Genomic DNA, 17,943 nt, shown 5'->3' on the forward strand with positions numbered 1-17,943 from the left:
AATCATGGACTCTATCTGACATAACATTTGACATACTATCTTCATAGATACAAGTTCAGGATGTCAGTTGTATTTCTCTTTTGGAAATTTGGGTTATTATGAAAACTCAGTAATCTCTTTGCTTAATTACAATAGGTTCTCATACTTGATATAAAGCGTTGCGTACTATAAAAAGAAATGTAAATAGCAGAAAAAAATCAAATAAATGAAGTATTGTAATTAGATTCTTAGCCCAGAGAAAATATCCATGCATCCCCAAATGTTAGGAGTGAGGCTCCTAATTAAACCTTTTAGATGAGTAATCTAACCCGCTAGTGAATTCACTTAGTAGTTACCTGGTTTTATAGTGTACCCTACACTAATAATGCATATTTTTTCAGAAAAAAAATTTGGATGTTTTGACAACCTCAAATAAATTGCTAAACACGTTGTACCGATACATCCATAGTTCTGCTTAGTGAACAATTAGCTGCATTCAAAAAATGAAAATCTTTCATGCCTAGCATGGAAGAACTATACCAAGAAACCTTTAGTACATTCAAGAAGTAGCTAAAAAATGAAGTATACAAAATGTAGCATTTAACTGTGCAATAAAATTATAGGAAGCCTGTAGGAAAAACTAGGGCAGAGTACCCAGGGAAAAGTTAATTAGTTCTATTACAATGAATTTGACATCAGTCAGTAAATGTGTTTGAGACCGTAATACAGTTCTTGCTAACAATGCAATTAATCATAGACTTTAAATTTTATGCTGATACTAAGTTAAAATTTTAGGGAACTCGTTAAAAATTTAGGGAACTCCCTGACAGTCCAGTGGCTGGGACTCTGCGCTTTCACTGCCAAGGGCCCGGGTTCAGTCCCAGGTTGGGGAACTAAGATCTCACAGGCTGGGTGGAACAGCCAAAAACAAAAAACAAAAAAACCCACAAATATATATATATAACTGAGAAACTTGTTTCTAGAAATACAAATTTAACACCTCAAGTCAGAGAAAAGAAAATGTACACACACAAAAGAACTGTAATACCCATGGGAACATAAATTATTAAAAATCAGCTACTTTCCCAGATATGATAGGGCAAAAAGAATGAGTCAACTATATGAGTCAAAATAATTTTATAAAAAGAAAATTTTAACTTTTGGATCTATACTGGGTAATCCAAACAAAAAGTGGAGCCTAACTTCCTTATTGAACAGAACTGTGAGTTTTCTATTCCCCCCTTCTTAGAACACTTACTTCATAAATCAGAGGTTTGCCAGGCTAATCAGTTTTTTTAATACCACCTAAGTACATACATGTATATTTTCAAAATTCTGTAATCACTATTAAGGAAAAACTAACTGTTTCATTTAGGTCTTACCTAAAGAAGTGAGTCAACTTTACAGTGCAAGAGTATGAATGAGATATCAATATGAATACAAAAGCAAGACTACAAACTGATGTTTTCTTTGGGGGATTTTTTTTTTATGATCAATTCCAAACACACAGTACAGGGAAGATGGAATGAGTAAGAAAAAAATCATATTTTATTCCCCTAGTAACACCGAGTTATATTACTCAAAATATGTTTCAAAGTATTTAGCCAGATCACCAATCCAAGCCACTGCCTTAGTTCAAATGTTCACTAAGAAAATAGTCAAGCAACAGAAATCCATTGTGAGACTTTGTCTAGAGAGAACAGCTACATTATACTATATATAATTTATTAACTTAGTAGTTTAGTCTCCCAATATTTAGCAAGTTTGTGTGAAAATTACTATTCCCACTGGTTCATAGTAACATTAATATAAATGCATCATTTCAAAGTCAATATTCCTTTCACTGTGAACATAAAACTTCTTAAAAGTTAGTTATGGGTTGGGATAATGACTGGCTGCTGGGATAGCATTGTTCAAAGCCAAATATACTGGCAGGATTGGAAGGCATAAATATATATACAAACTCTCAGGTACTGTTTTCCACATTTTTGCTGTACATACTTGTCTCATAATATGGTATAAATTATTTCCTCCAATTTGAAAAAAAAATCAAGATGACTACATTTTAATCTTCATTTGAAAATAACCCACTCAAATGAAAAAGAAGTTCATTTGTTAATTCTGTTCAAAAGATGGATTTAAATATATTCTTCACTACATGTACAATTTTTTTTTACCCTTAGTGCCTTGTTACAACCAGTTTAGCAATTAAGACCTCCAGTGCTTTTGTAAAAAATTGCATTCAGTAGGTAAGACTGTAAAATCTACAGTTGAATCCTTCTTCAGACGCTGAATTATAACAAAGTCCAAAAAACGTATGAGCATTCAGCAATACCTTTGGAACCTGTGAATTATTGCAAAAAATCTTACATGTGCATATAATTCAAACATAAACTTTGTGGGGAAGGGGTGTAAAATAAATACTACAATATTTTTCAACTCTGTTTAAGTGTTGCCTAGATGGTTAGAAGAAAAGATTAATATTACTAATAGTAAGAGTCAAACTATTTTAAAGACTGTTCTCCAAGTAGTTAGAACAATTTCACAAAGCAAAGATAAGCATGAGCCTATGCCAGTACATTTTTTCCTGTAGTGTAACTGCTAATATGAGGTATAATCTGTAGGCAATTAATACAAATATAAATAGGTATAAGCCACCACTAAATCACAGTCTGGTGAAAAGCTTCTCAGCTAATGTACTTTGGGGAGAGAGTTAAGGGAAATGAAGAGAAGGGAAGGACAGGGCAGGTTTCCAGTGGGAACATCAATTACACGCTTTTATCGTTATCATCTTGTATGTAACAGTCCACTGAACAGAAAGATAAATCCTTTCCAAGTATGCTGGTCTAGAATATACTTTATGTAGCATAGTAAGATTATTTAAGTATTACTAATGCTTCATTTGCATTTATATTTGGACATACACATAATCATATATATATATCAAAAAGTATAAACAGAATTTAAAAACACTTTTATCTCACTTTGGAAAACTTAACAGTTAAGACTGAACTATGTGGTACAGAATTTTCTAGAATATCAAAACTCAGGTATAAAACCAAAGGAAAACATTACTATCTCTTTAGTAAATGGCTTGTGTGAAACCTCAAGCTCACTCATCTTTTTCATAGATGTGTTTATTTGATGAGGATTGTGATCCAATGATTGTTTAGCAGCAATTTTACCAAACTGTAAATTCTTTTATTAACGGGCATTATAAACAGATAATACTAATCTTATTTAAAAACGATGAGTGCCACACCAGTGAATATACAGCTCATGAATAACTTAAAAAGTATTTCCCATTTTAAAAGGCAACACTCAGCATACAAAAACCTATACTAAACAAAGAAGCTATAATATGGATACGTGAATGATGTGTCTAAAATGATATATATACAGTACATAATTAATGTTAATTATGTGATCAGTACATTTTTTTCTATATGATTCCCTTCATGCTTCACTTTCCCCAGAAACTGAATTCTGAACTTCTTCTTCTAAAATTGGTACAATCAGGTTATCCTTGGACATCAAATTATATTTCATCACAAATTTAGTAAACCGATGACACAAAAATGTTTCATTCTGTAGAGAGGGGAAAAAAAATATGTCATTTCAATTTACTACTCAAAACCAAATAAATGAGACATAATATCAACATTTATTATTGTCATTCTGATAAGAATGTATCAGGACAATTAGTGAAATATACTTACTTCATATTCATCAAATATCTGCCGGTGATGAAAATAAGCATGTGAAAATATTCTGTAAATCCTACGGCATACTGATCCTAGTTTTGCTACAGATGATTCCTTTATGCTAACCCTAGAAATAGATAAGAAATCATAGATTTATAGAGCTGGACAGATCTTAGGAACAGTATAGTCCAATCTTCTCAATTCACAAGTGCAGAAACTGACACCAGAGAAAGTAAGTGACCAGTCCAGGTCACAGCACTAGTAAGTGGCAAAGGCAGGACTAAAACCCCTGTTCTTCACTCCTGGGGCAGTGCTCTTTCTACCTAACCACACTGCCCAAGAAATTCAGTATTATAGTTCTGAAACTTTGTTAAAGTTTAATGCAATTAAAACAAATCCTGACAAAACAAAACTTACTAAAATATATGTTTATGACATTAACACTCTGTCCACTAGAGCTAATTAAAACTACTGAAAGAATTATTGTTTTATTCTACAGAATTCAATTCTTTTTCGTGTGTGTGTGAGAAATAAAAACTGCCTACATATTACTGATTTTTTAAAAAATGTACATAGGATACCAAGGCAAAAACTGTTATTTTTTACCTGTTTTATATGAGCCCTTTGAAGTTAGTGATATTGGGGAAAAGTCTCCAAATCTATCCACCTGGTAATAAATATCTTAATAGAATAAAAGGCCAGTCACAAACCTCACCAATAATATATTACAGTATGCACACACTTCCTCTCAGATCTTAAAAATCTGAAGGCAAGGATAAGGACTCCTTCAAAAATAAGCAGTCCCAACAGAGAAGAGACTGGTGGTTGCCAAGGGGGAGGAGATTAGGAGAGGGATGGATTGGGAGTTTGGGATTAGCAGATGCAAACTGGTATATATATGGAATGGATAAACAACAAGGTCCTACTCTATAGCACAGGGAACTATATTCAATATCCTGTGATAAACCATAATGGAAAAGAATATGAAAAAGAATGTATATATATGTATAAGTGAGTCACTTTGCTGTACAGCAGTAATTAACACAACATTGTAAATCAACTATACAATTAAAAAATACTCTAGAAATACATAGAAAAAAATATATAAGCAGTCCAACTTAGGAAAATCTGCTCTTTAGGCATGCTAAGAGGATGCCTCTCTCTACCACAGAGATTCAAGTAAGCAAGTGTGTAAAAATCCCAACTCTAAAGCATGAAGGGAGAGCCCTGGAAAATGATGCACAGAAGCAGGAACTGAACTGGCCTGTGAGATTCAGGAGCTGAGTCCTGATGCCTTTAGTTTAACCACAATCTTAATTTCAAAACTTGAATAATTCTGAACAAGCCAAATATATAATAGGTTACAAAAACAGTTTAAAGAATACAATGTATTAACAAGCAAACTAGTTTTAGTTTTAAAAACAGCAATCTTTAAAATTAAATCCAAAAAGTTTAGCACCATGTTTAAAAGTTTTGTTTACCTGCTGGGAAAATATTTATTGCTATTCAGAAGACATGCAGCACCATCAAGTGTGTGTCTAGTATAGTCTATAGCAGGACACTATAAAAGAAAGGATATAAAAATGCATCAACAAAGAGCTCTACCTCTAAAATTAGGTATATTTATTACTTACGCATCTTATTCCGAAAACCCTGAGCATAGTCTAAGAAAAAGTTCCTTACAATATCAGAATGACTGTAAAACTCAATGTTATGTCAATAAATAAGGCTTTATTATCCCCTTCAACTATAATACCTGGCTTCTAGAAAATAAGTGAATCAGTCCCCCAATTTCTCACTCTCAATATTGTACCTAGAAGAAAACAATGCTTAGAGCTGGGAAGAACACCTGATTATCTAATCTAACCCTCTGGCTATGAGGAAACTGAGGCTGATCAGTTTGCAGAATATGCACAGGTTTCTTGCCAGATCTTAAAAGTCTATAGGCAAAGGTAAGGAATACTTCAAAAAACAAGCAGTCCAACTTAGGAAAGTCTGCTTTTTAGGCATGCTGTCTAAGAGGAGGCTGACTCTGTAACGAAAGAGATTCAAGTAAGCAAGCATGCAAATATCCCAACTCTGAAGCATGACAGGGAGAACCCCTGAAGAATGATGCACAGCAACGGGGACTACCCTTGACTATTGGTCAATGACTTATGCAAGATGATACAGTTAGGAAGAAGGACTTAAAAACCGTAACCCAGATACACTGATTCCTAGTCCACTGATTTATACTTTACCAAGTGGCCCAGCAGCCTCTTTCACTTCACAAATACCTCCAGAGATCACTGCCTCCTTACATCTTAAAAAGCATGCCTTATTATGTTGCTGGTACCCTGTTACCAATCTAGCCGCTCTCTCAAAAATTTTCTTCCTTTGCAATTTAATACAAAATCTGAAGTTCCTTTATATTTTAATAAACCTGTCTTAGTACTATTTCATTTATCAGAAACAATGAAACCTATTTGTCTCATGGCAAATCAGCAAACCTATTAAAGGAAAAATAAAACTATAAAGTAATTCTCCTCTTTCAGTTCTTCTGAAGGCAGAGAGGGAGAAGCATCAAAAGAAAGGAAGACTGAGAATGAACCAGGGAACGAAGAAGGAAAAAAAAAAATTAGAGAAAGAAATAAAAATGACTCTAGTTCTACCTAGTAATTAGAATATTTTTCAACTGTTGAGAATGAAACTGGTGTTTAAAAATGCAGTAACTACTAAATATGGCTTAGTATAGTACATGGCAAATAGATAAAGATTATCTAAACCAAAAAAAAAAGTATTTTTCTAACTATACATCCACAGGAATTTACAGCTAGTAGACTCACTGCCTAAAATAGGAACATGAGTAGTATTTACTGAAAAAAGTATCTTTCTCCATATATATGATTACAGGTGACTTGGTCAAAAACAAATATCCCAAGTCACTGTGTTTCTCATTCATATTGGTCATTTGGGTGTACCGTGGGACACTTTTACAACCTTTAAGTCAGCATGGAAATATAATGCAAGCTACATATTTAATTTAAAAATTTCTAGGGACTTCCCTGGTGGCACAGTGGTTAAGAATCTGCCTGCCAATGCAGGAGACATGGGTTCGAGCCCAGGTCTGGGAAGATCCCACATGCCACGGAGCAACTAAGCCCAAGTGCCACAACTATTGAAGCCTGCGCGCCTAGAGCCCACGATCCACAACAAGAGAAGCCACCACAATGAGAAGCCTGTGCACCGCGATGAAGAGGAGCCCCTGCTCGCTGCAACTAGAGAAAGCCCGCGCACAGCAACGAAGACCCAACACAGCCAAAAATAAATTAAATAAATAAATATATTAAAAAATAAATAAAGTGAGAATAATGCATCTTTACTATTTGCCAAAATGAAACTAGCTTTTTGGATTCAGTTTCCTAATTGGAATTATCACATCATTTACTATACTATGTAGCCAATTTCAGTGAATTATCAATGAAACTGCTATGATTTTCCCAGACGTAGAATGATACACAACCTTAACACTGCTTCAATTTATTAACTCAAAAAAAGTAACACCATGAGTGAAGTCAGTCTTAAAAAATAAGTACTACTAGCTTAGGTATCAGATACTTCTTATTTTGGAGAATTTGCCTTTTCAAACAAAAGAACATAAAATATTGATTTTCCAACTAGAGAATTACGTGTCTTTAAGCCTTAGAGGTCTGTCAATATAATGATCACTTAAAGGTCTATAATCCTACAGCACAGGCCTAACTTAACTATTTTCAATGAGTCAATGTCAAGCAAAAACTAATTACTACAGATTAAAAGGGAATGCAGATCAAAGGAAATGCAATGCATAGTTTAAACAAACCAGTTGTAAATGACATTTTTGAGATAACTAAGGAAAACTGAATGTGTACTAGGTGTTAGATAACATGAAGGAATTATTTAAAACAAAAAATGTTCTCTAAAAATTGCTACTTCCTATACTCTCGCCTTGACAAAAACTAAATAAGGAGAAAATAACATGAATAAGTTTTTCAAGGTAAGACCAATTATGGAGAGGAAAATCATTATGGTAGGTTTCAAATACGTAGTAAGAAATATTAATGCAATGTAGAGAAAAAATATTGACCTATAAAGTTCAAAAGTAACATTTCTACTTGACAGACTAAGAATCAACTAGTAATCACCAACAGTTATTCCTATCAAAAGACATTAAGACTAAACCAAAAATCTGAACTAGTGCATCTCATCCATTACACACCATATGACAGGTGTTATTCTGTCATAGCCAGTGAATCATAAGTTCTAGCCCATTCAATTGTCCAATTATGAAAAATGATACTACACAAACAAATGGAAAGATACACTGTGTTCATGGATTGTAAGAATTATTACTGTTAAAATGACTGTACTACCAAAGGCAATCTACATATTCAATGTAATCCTTATCAAAATACCTATGGCATTTTTCACAGAACTAAAACAAATAACGTTAAAATTTGTATGGAAACACAAAAGACCCCAAATAGCTAAAATGATCTTAAGAAAGAACAAGAAAGCTGGAGATATCAGGTGCCCTGATTTGAATCTATATTACAAATCTACAGTAATCAAAACACTACGGTACAGGCACAAAAATAGACATATAGATCAATGGAACAGAATAGAGAGCCCACACTTACATGGTCAATTATCTATTACAAAAGAGGCAATACATAATGGGGAAAAGAGAGCCTCTTCAATAAATGGTGCTGGGAAAACTGGACAGCTACATGCAAAAGAGTCAAACTGGATGACTTTCTCACACCATATACAAAACTAAACTCAAACTGTATTGAAGACTTAAATGTGAGGTGGGAAACCATAAAACTCCTAGAAGAAAACATAGGCAATACACTCTTTGACAACCAGATTAAAAAATGGGCAGAAGATCTGAATAGACATTTTCCCAAAGAAGACATACAGATAGCCAACAGACACAGGAAAAGATGCTCAACATCACTAATCATCAGGGAAATGCAAATCAAACCACAATGAGATATCAACTCACACTTGCCAAAAAGACTATTATTGGGGACTTCCCTGGTGGTCCAGTGGTTGAGAATCCATCTTGCAATGCAGGGGATGCTGGTTCAATCCCTGGTTGGGGAACTAAGATCCCACATACCGTGGGGCAACTAAGCCCGCCACCACAACTACAGAGCCCATGTGCTCTGAAGCCCACACACCACAACTACAGAGCTTGTGCGCTCTGGAGCCCGCGTGCCACAACTAGAGAGCCCACATGCCGCAACTACTGAGCCTACACACTCTGGGGCCTGTGCACCACAACTAGAGAGAAGCCCACACACAGCAACAAAGAGCCCATGCGCCACAACGAATGATCCTACTTGCCGCAACTAAGACCCGATGCAGCCAAAAAATAAATAAGTAAATAAATATTAAAAAAAAAGACTATTATCAGGCTTCCCTGGTGGAGCAGTGGTTAAGAATCCACCTGCCAACGCAGGGGACATGGGTTCCAGCCCTGGTCTGGGAAGATCCCGCATGCCGTGGAGCAACTAAGCCCATGCACCACAACTACTGAGCCTGCACTCTGGAGCCTGTGAGCCACAACTACTGAGCCCATGTGCCACAACTACTGAAGCCTGTGTGCCTACAGCCCGTGCTCTGCAACAAGAGAAGCCACCACAATGAGAAGCCCACACAATGCAACAAAGAGTAGCCCCCACTTGCCGCAACTAGAGAAAGCCCGCGCACAGCAACGAAGACCCAATGCAGCCAAAAATAAATAAATAATTTTTTAAAAAAATGACTATTATCAAAAAGACACAATTGGCTATACTCCAATATAAAATAAAAAGTTAAAAAAAAAGACTTAAAAAAAAGAAGACAACAAATAAGTACTGATGAGGAGAAATGGGAACCCTCACGCACTGTTGGAGGGAATGTAAATTGATACCACTATGGAAAACAGGATGGCAGTTCCTCAAAACATTAAAAATGGAACTGCCATATGAGCCAGCAATTCACTCCTGGGTACTTTTCCAAAGAAAACAAAAACACTAATTCGAACAGATATATGCACTCCCATGTTCACTGCAGCATTATTTACAGTAGCCAAGATATGGAAGCAACTTAAGAGTCCACTGATTAGATGAAAAGATAAGGAATATGTGGTATGTATACACACTAGCATAAAAAAGAATGAAATTTTGCCATTTGTGACAACATGGATGGACCTAGAGGCTATTAAGCTAAGTGAAATAAGTCAGACAGAGAAAGACAAATACCATATGATTTCACTTATACGTGGAATCTAAAAAACAAGACAAATGAACAAACAACAAAACAGAAGCAGAGTCATAGACATAGAGAACAAAGGTGGTTGCCAGAGGGAAGGTAGGAGGAGTGAAATAGGTAAGGAAGATTAAGAGGTATAAATTTCCAGTTACAAAATGAATGAGTCACACGGATGAAATGTACAACATGAAGAATACTCTCAATACTATTGTAATAATTTTGTATGGTGACAGATGGTAACTAAACTTATCACGGTGATTATTTTGTAATGTACAGAAATATCGAATCACTATGTCATACACCTGAAACTAACACAGTGTAGGTCAATGATAATTTCAATTAAAAATTTTTAAAAAGATACTAATCACAAGAAACCCTAAAGTAGCACTGTACCAATGACCTTGCAGCAAAGAACTCTAAGGGCAAAATAAACAGTGACCTAAAAACTCAAAAAATTTGTCTACCACCATCTTAAAGAGATTTAGGTTATGATGATTTTATTAGTCATTCTATTTCATAAATTCTCACCTCTTTTGGTGTTTTATGAGCTGCACAAAGAAAAATCCATTGTTCAGTTGCTGTCATCTGAGTGCATGTATCTGGATGGCATTCACTCTGTTAAAATAGTTACATTTATTAATATGTAAAATAATAATGAAAAAGTTTATCATCTGAGTTGCTACATTTCATGTAAAATTCTAGAATAAATTAAAAATTTGGGTAAGTCTTTTTAAGCACATTAATTTACAAAAACAGGAAAAAAAATCAGAACTTTCAATTATAGCTTTAACTTAAAACATTACCTGAAGTTTGACAGCAAGTCCATTTAGCTCAAGACAGAATTGCCTAAAAATGTAAATATATAAATGAAAAGTCTTATCCTCCATATTATTTTTAGAATATTAATTGTAAAAACAGAATCCCATCAGTACCATTCTTCCTCCATCATCATCATTATCAACACCACCTGAACTTACATGGCACATTCCTTACAAAGACATACACATTAGTAAACAAAACCCAAAACTAACAACCCTAACAATAATGTTCAATATCAGAGTTCAGTGAGTTGATTACTGTTACACACTGGAAATTGGTACAATTTTTCTGAGAAATACTTTGAAAATATTTACCAAGACCCTTACAAAGTATATATATTTTTAACTAAGTCATTCTCCTAAGAATCTATTCTAATGAAATAATCAGAACTGCAATGCAGACATATGTATAAAGATGTTCACTGAAACTATATACATAAAAAATTTCTTTGAAACATTATAAATGATTAGCAATTGGAGAGTAGTGAAATGTTGGTATTACATAAACATACAAAGGATATATACTTATATTCACAGTAAGATTCCAGTTATGTAAAAATTCATGTGTGTGTACATATCTGTATACAGATAATCAGAAGACTAGACATTTTATATTCCTATACATTATACAGGTTTTATTCTGATTACAAACAACATGCTCCTTCTAAAAACTCCAAACAGGACCAAATACAAAATATAAAACAGGAAAGTCCTCCATACTTCCATGACCTCTTCCCAAAAGATAGTTATTGTTTACATGCAAATCTGATTTTCTCTAGATAGATTAAAATATATTGGAATCATATCATACACAATTTCATAACTTGCTTTTTCATCACTTAATAGATCTTGGGCATTTTTTCATGACTTACTTTCCCTCTAAAATTGTCAAACTGAGAATTATAAAGCCTAGAATAATGCTTGGATTGTTCCTACAATAGTTAAGTGCTCAAGAAATATTTTTGAATAAATGAAAAACGGAGCAAATTACATGACATTTAGATCATTTTTAGACAGACTTGCTATTTGATATGAAAAGACAATTAATCCTTTATGTCATAAAGATACTTTATGTTGTCAAAGTACTGAATGTGTTCCCTCTAAAAATCTATCAAATTAATCGCTATGTTTCCCCATCAAACAAATGAATACACTTTGGTTCCGCAAATATGCAATGCTAAAACCTATAATTAGAAGATAAAAGAGAGTTCCAAAAGAAAAACAAAAAACCCAAAACACTGCACATATGTGAAAGGAAAACTATCTTTATTTATTTATTTATAATATACATTAAAATAGAAGAAAGCAAATTAAAAAACAAGGGTCAAATTTTCAGTTGTCTATAACTGTACTTCCTTTCCAGATGCCTAATAATGCTGTTCTTAGATTATACAAATAACACTATTTCTGAATCACCACATAGTCCTCTACTGTCCCATATCTGTAAGTCGCATGTTATGTGTTTCTGAGTTGTTTTCTACTAAGTGGTAATAAAGACAGGTGGTGATAAACACGTTTCTCATCTAGTCCAACCTACTTATGGCCAACAGGAAAATTAAGCTAACTGACTTGGCAGTGCTATAGGTACAATCGGAGGCAAATAGTGCAAACCTAACAGCTTCAAGTTAATTCAGTATAGGACTAGCACACATAGTTATGCAGCTGAGAAGACAAGCCAGAGCTGAAATCTAGTCTACACTCTAGTCACTAAGCCATGCATACTAGCATGGGATTACAGCCGCTCAGAGGAAGGGGCAGCTTTTCCTAATTACAAATATTCAGTAGGGAGTAGTGGGAGATTTGACTGAGGTCATGATTCAATTCCCATTAACATCATAATATAATCAACTGCATTAATCAGTAACAGCAAGTATTAAGCCTCAAATCAGTAACATTAAGCACATGCAAAAAAAAAATCAAACTGCTTTTAAAACTCTTCTTGGTCAACTATAAAGATGTATACACTATAATAAAGAGACAAAAGAATATATATGTCATATATAATACATAAATTATACAAAACAAAAAAGTGGTTAATATCAAAAAACCCCAAAGGTAATAACAATAGCACCAGGACAAATGGAATATGAATAAGAAATATTTTACAAGTTTTGTATAATGCATATTTCATAGTCTAAGTTAAATAGGGAGGAAAATGTCTTTCTTAGATCTGAAATAAAAACCTTGTAAATTAAAATTGGGCTTCCCTGGTGGCGCAGTGGTTGAGAGTCCACCTGCTGATGCAGGTGACACGGGTTCGTGCCCCGGTACGGGAAGATCCCACATGCCGCGGAGTGGCTAGGCCCGTGAACCATGGCTGCTGAGTCTGCACGTCCGGAGCCTGTGCTCCGCAACGGGAGAGGCCACAACAGCAAGAGGCCCGCGTAACGCAATAAATAAATAAATAAATAAATAAATAAATAAAACGAACCCTCACTTTTTAGGAATTATGCTTACAGTGAAAAAAACACACTTGCTTATTTTCATTACTAATCCCATAGGTAAGGAAGTAGTTATTTTCAAAGCTGATTAAAAAAAGAAAGAGGATATATTATACTAAAGTGCTCTCTATATTTATAAGAATGGCATAACATCTACATACTCATGCTTTCAATTATCATGCATCGAGATGTATTAAAAAAAAAAAAAAACTCGATCAAGTAGTCAAGTGACTTGCCCAAGAAAATGGCAGATTACAAAGAAGTCTCAGCATCCTGAAACTGCTGAACGGTTATGACAAGACAGTGTCTTAACAATATCTAGACAAGCCTATAGCATCAAAACAAAACAACAGAAAAAGTACCTTGTCTACAAACTGAGGCACTCATCACAGGAAATGGTCTAATTTATTCAGGAAAAGTCATATCTCTACTCCACCTTATTATCTAAAAATCAACTCACAGTAACAAACTCTGATCAACACATATCTCATACAACATCCTCTATTTTTAATGTATCAACTCATCCTAGCTCCGATTTACAATGGAAAGTTTATAACTTCAAGAAATAACCTAGTAGCTTCAGAATACAAGTGCTTCTAAAGTTAACTCATGATTCATTAGAAATCAATTTTCTCATTCAAAGGATATTATGAAAAGCTCTAAAACTTCTTACTTCAGGATTATAATTAATCTCCATTTACCAAACAAAAGACTGGAAGTTCACAGTAGTTACCAGGTAACTCGTCAGCTACCAAGTCTAGACTAGGACCTCTAGAGAGAAATAAAGTAGATAAATAGTAGGTAGTAGAAATGAGTTAAGTACATGGAAATAATGCATCTGTGATTAAATGATGTAATTAAGGAAAACCACGTAAAAAGATAATAAGGCCCAAATCCATAAATATAGAAAACAATGAGTAAATAACAATGTTGAAAACTTTATAACGTAAAAACATAAAAGCTTTAGAACTTTGCTTTTTGGTCTGTAGTTAACTAATTTATGATTCATAATCATCATTAATATTAAAGGTTATTTTTTACTACTAGGAGTACTATTACTATTTTGATATATAATAAAGACCTACCTTAAATGTTCATACTTCCATACACCTTCATCTTGGCCTTCAGGTGGTTCAAGAATTTTGTCAATATTGGAACAATCTGCTCTTATGTTCTGTTGAATATACTACAAACAAAGAAGTTCTTACAGTTAATTAAAATATACTACATGGTAAATCTTATGAGAGTTATTATTGTTTAATGGGTACAGAGTTTCAGCTGGGGAAGATGAAAAAGTTTTGGAGATGGAGGTGGTAATGGTTGCACAACAATGTGAATGTACTTAATGACACAGAATCGTACACTTAAAAATGGCAAAAATGATAAATTTTATGTAATATATTTTTTACCACAATAAGAAAAAGCAGAGTAAACACCGAACAAGAAAATCCAAAGAAATCCATGCTCAGAGGTAATCAAACTGACAAAAACTAAAGATAAAGAAGCCAGTGGGGGTGAGTGTGTGTGTGTGTGTGTGTGTAAAGAATCCAGCGAAAAAAGAGACAAATGACCTATAGAAAAAGGATTCAAATGAGTGCAGCTTTCTCACCAGAAAACACAGATGACAGGAGGAAATGGCAGAACACGTATAAAGTGCTGAAAGAAAAGAAATGTCAACCTCTGTATCTAGCAAAAATACCCTTCAGGAATGAAGATAAAGATATTTTCAGAGGAAAGAAAACTACGGAGGTTTACTGAGCTCTGCCCACCAGAGCAACAACCAACTCTACCCACCACCAGTACCCGCCATTAGGAAGCTTACATACATTTAAGTGATATATTTAAAGTGATGAAAGGGAAGCAACTACAACCAAGATTACTCTACCCAGCAAGGATCTCATTCAGATTCGATGGAGAAATGAAAAGCTTTACAGACAAGCAAAAGTTAAGAGAATTCAGCACCAACAAACCAGCTCTACAACAAATGCTAAAGGAACTTCTCTAAGTGGGAAATGCAAGAGAAGAAAAGGACCTACAAAAACAAACCCATAACAATTAAGAAAATGGTACAGGAACATACATATCGATAATTACCTTAAACGTGAATGGATTAAATGATCTAACCAAAAGACACAGGCTCACTGAATGGATACAAAAAAAAGACCCATATATATGCTGTCTACAAGAGACTCACTTCAGACCTAGGGACACATACAGACTGAAAGTGAAGGGATGGAAAAAGATATTCCATGCAAATAGAAATCAAACAAAGCTGGAATAGCAATACTCATATCAGATAAAATAGACTTTAAAATAAAGAATGTTACAAGAGACAAGGAACGACACTACATAATGATCAAGGGATCAACTTCAGAAGAAGATATAACAGTTATAAACATATATGCACCCAACATAGGAGCACCTCAATACATAATGCAACTGCTAACAGCTATAAAAGAGGAAATCGACAGTAACACAATAATAGTTGGGAACGTTAACACCTCACTTACACCAATGGACAGATCATGCAAACAGGAAATTAATATGGAAACACAAGCTTTAAGTGATACAATAAACCAGATTTAACTGATATTTATAGGACATTCCATCCAAAAACAGCAGATTACATTTTCTTGTCAAGTGCACACAGAACATTCTCCAGGACAGATCACATCTTGGGTCACAAATCAAGCCTCGGTAAATTTAAGAAAATTCAAATCATATCAAGCATCTTTTCCAACCACAACGTTATGAGATTAGAAATCAATTACAGGGAAAAAAACTTAAAAAACTCAATACATGGAGGCTAAACAATACGTTACTAAATAACCAAGAGATCACTGAACAAATCAAAGAGGAAATCAGAAAATACCTAGAGACAAATTACAACGAAAACACGACGATCCAAAACCTATGGGATGCAGTAAAAGCAGTTCTAAGAGGGAAGTTTATAGCAATACATGCCTACCTCAAGAAACAAGAAACATCTCAAACAAACAATCTAACCTTACACCTAAAGGAACTAGAGAAAGAAGAACAAACAAAACCCAAAGTTAGTAGAAGGAAAGAAATCACAAAGATCAGAGTAGAAATAAATGAAATAGAAACAAAGAAAACAATAGCAAAGATCAATAAAACTAAAAACTGGTTCCTTGAGATGATAAACAAAATTGATAAACCTTTAGTAAGACTCATCAAGAATAAGAGGGAGAGGACTCAAATCAATAAAATTAGAAATGAAAAAGGACAAGTTACAACAGACACCACAGAAATACAAAGCATCCTAAGAGACTACTACAAGCAACTCTATGCCAATTAAATGGACAACCTGGAAGGAATGGACAAATTTTTAGAAAGGTATAACCTTCTAAGACTGAACCAGGAAGAAACAGAAAATATAAACAGACCAATCACAAGTAATGAAATTGAAACTGTGCTTAAAAATCTTCCAACAAACAAAAGTCCAGGACCAGATGGCTTCACAGTGAACTCTGTCAAACATTTAGAGAAGAGCTAACACCCATCCTTCTCAAACTCTTCCAAAAAATTGCAGAGGAAGGAAAACTTTCAAACTCATTCTATGAGGCCATCATCACCCTGATACCAAAACCAGACAAAGACACTACAAAAAAAGAAAATTACAGACCAATATCACTGATGAATATAGATGCAAAAATCCTCAATTAAATACTAGCAAACAGAATCCAACAACACTTAAAAAGGATCATACACCACGAGTGGGATTTATCCCAGGGATGCAAGGATTCTTCAGTATACGCAAATCAATTAGTATGATACACCATGAAATAAAAACCATATGATCATCTCAATAGATGCAGAAAAAGCTTTTGACAAAATTCAACACCCATTTATGATAAAAACTCTCCAGAAAGTGGGCATAGAGGGAACATACCTCAACATAATAAAGGCCACATATGACAAACCCACAGCAAATGTCATTCTCAATGGTGAAAAACTGAAAGCATTTCCTCTACGATCGGGAACAAGACAAGGATGTCCACTCTTGCCACTATTATTCAACACAGTTTTTGAAGTCCAAGCCATGGCAATCAGAGAATTAAAAGAAATAAAAGGAATACAAGCTGGAAAAGAAGAAGTAAAACTGTCACTGTTTGCTGATCACATGATACTATACATAGAGAATCCTAAAGATGCCACCAGAAAACTACTAGAGCTAATCAATGAATTTGGTAAAGTTGCAGGATACAAAATTAATACACAGAGATCTCTTACATTCCTATATACTAACAATGAAATATCAGAAAGAGAAATTAAGGCAACAATCCCATTCACCATTGCAACAAAAAGAATACAATATGTAGGAATAAAACCTACATAAGGAGGTAAAAGACCTGTACTTAGAAAACTGTAAGACACTGACAAAAGAAATCAAAGATGACACAAACAGACAAAGAGATATACAATGTTCTTGGACTGGAAGAATCAATATTGTGAAAATGACTATACTACCCAAAGCAATCTACAGATTCAATGCAATCCCTATCAAATTACCAATGGATTTTTTACACAGCTAGAACATAAAATCTTAAAATTTGTATAGAGACACAAAAGACCCCGAATAGCCAAAGTGGTCTTGAGAGAAAAAAACCGAGCTGGATGTATCAGTCTCCGTGACTTCAGACTATACTACAAAGCTACAGTAATCAAGACAATATGATACTGGCACAAAAACAGAAATAT

At 34.2% G+C, this 17,943-nt stretch overlaps 1 protein-coding gene across 2 annotated transcripts in view; it reads right to left on the reverse strand.

The window, feature by feature from the left end:
- Positions 1-1,223: 1,223 nt before the first annotated feature.
- The window catches only part of HSPE1 (heat shock protein family E (Hsp10) member 1), a 40,153-nt gene continuing 23,433 nt past the window's right edge, over positions 1,224-17,943 (reverse strand). Inside the window, exons 3-8 of one of the 2 annotated variants that reach the window (XM_082657906.1) lie at positions 14,307-14,407; positions 10,766-10,808; positions 10,491-10,577; positions 5,165-5,244; positions 3,699-3,810; positions 1,224-3,567 (exon numbers count right to left, since the gene is read on the reverse strand). In XM_082657906.1, the coding sequence (XP_082514032.1) occupies positions 3,436-3,567; positions 3,699-3,810; positions 5,165-5,244; positions 10,491-10,577; positions 10,766-10,808; positions 14,307-14,407 (555 nt within the window). In that variant the 3' untranslated portion in view covers positions 1,224-3,435. The remainder of the gene's footprint in view (positions 3,568-3,698; positions 3,811-5,164; positions 5,245-10,490; positions 10,578-10,765; positions 10,809-14,306; positions 14,408-17,943) is intronic. The other variant, XM_082657908.1, reaches the window with a different exon arrangement.

Source organism: Grampus griseus (genome assembly GCF_964374135.1).
Source record: "Grampus griseus genome assembly, chromosome: 7".
Classification (NCBI taxonomy): Eukaryota; Metazoa; Chordata; class Mammalia; order Artiodactyla; family Delphinidae; genus Grampus; species Grampus griseus.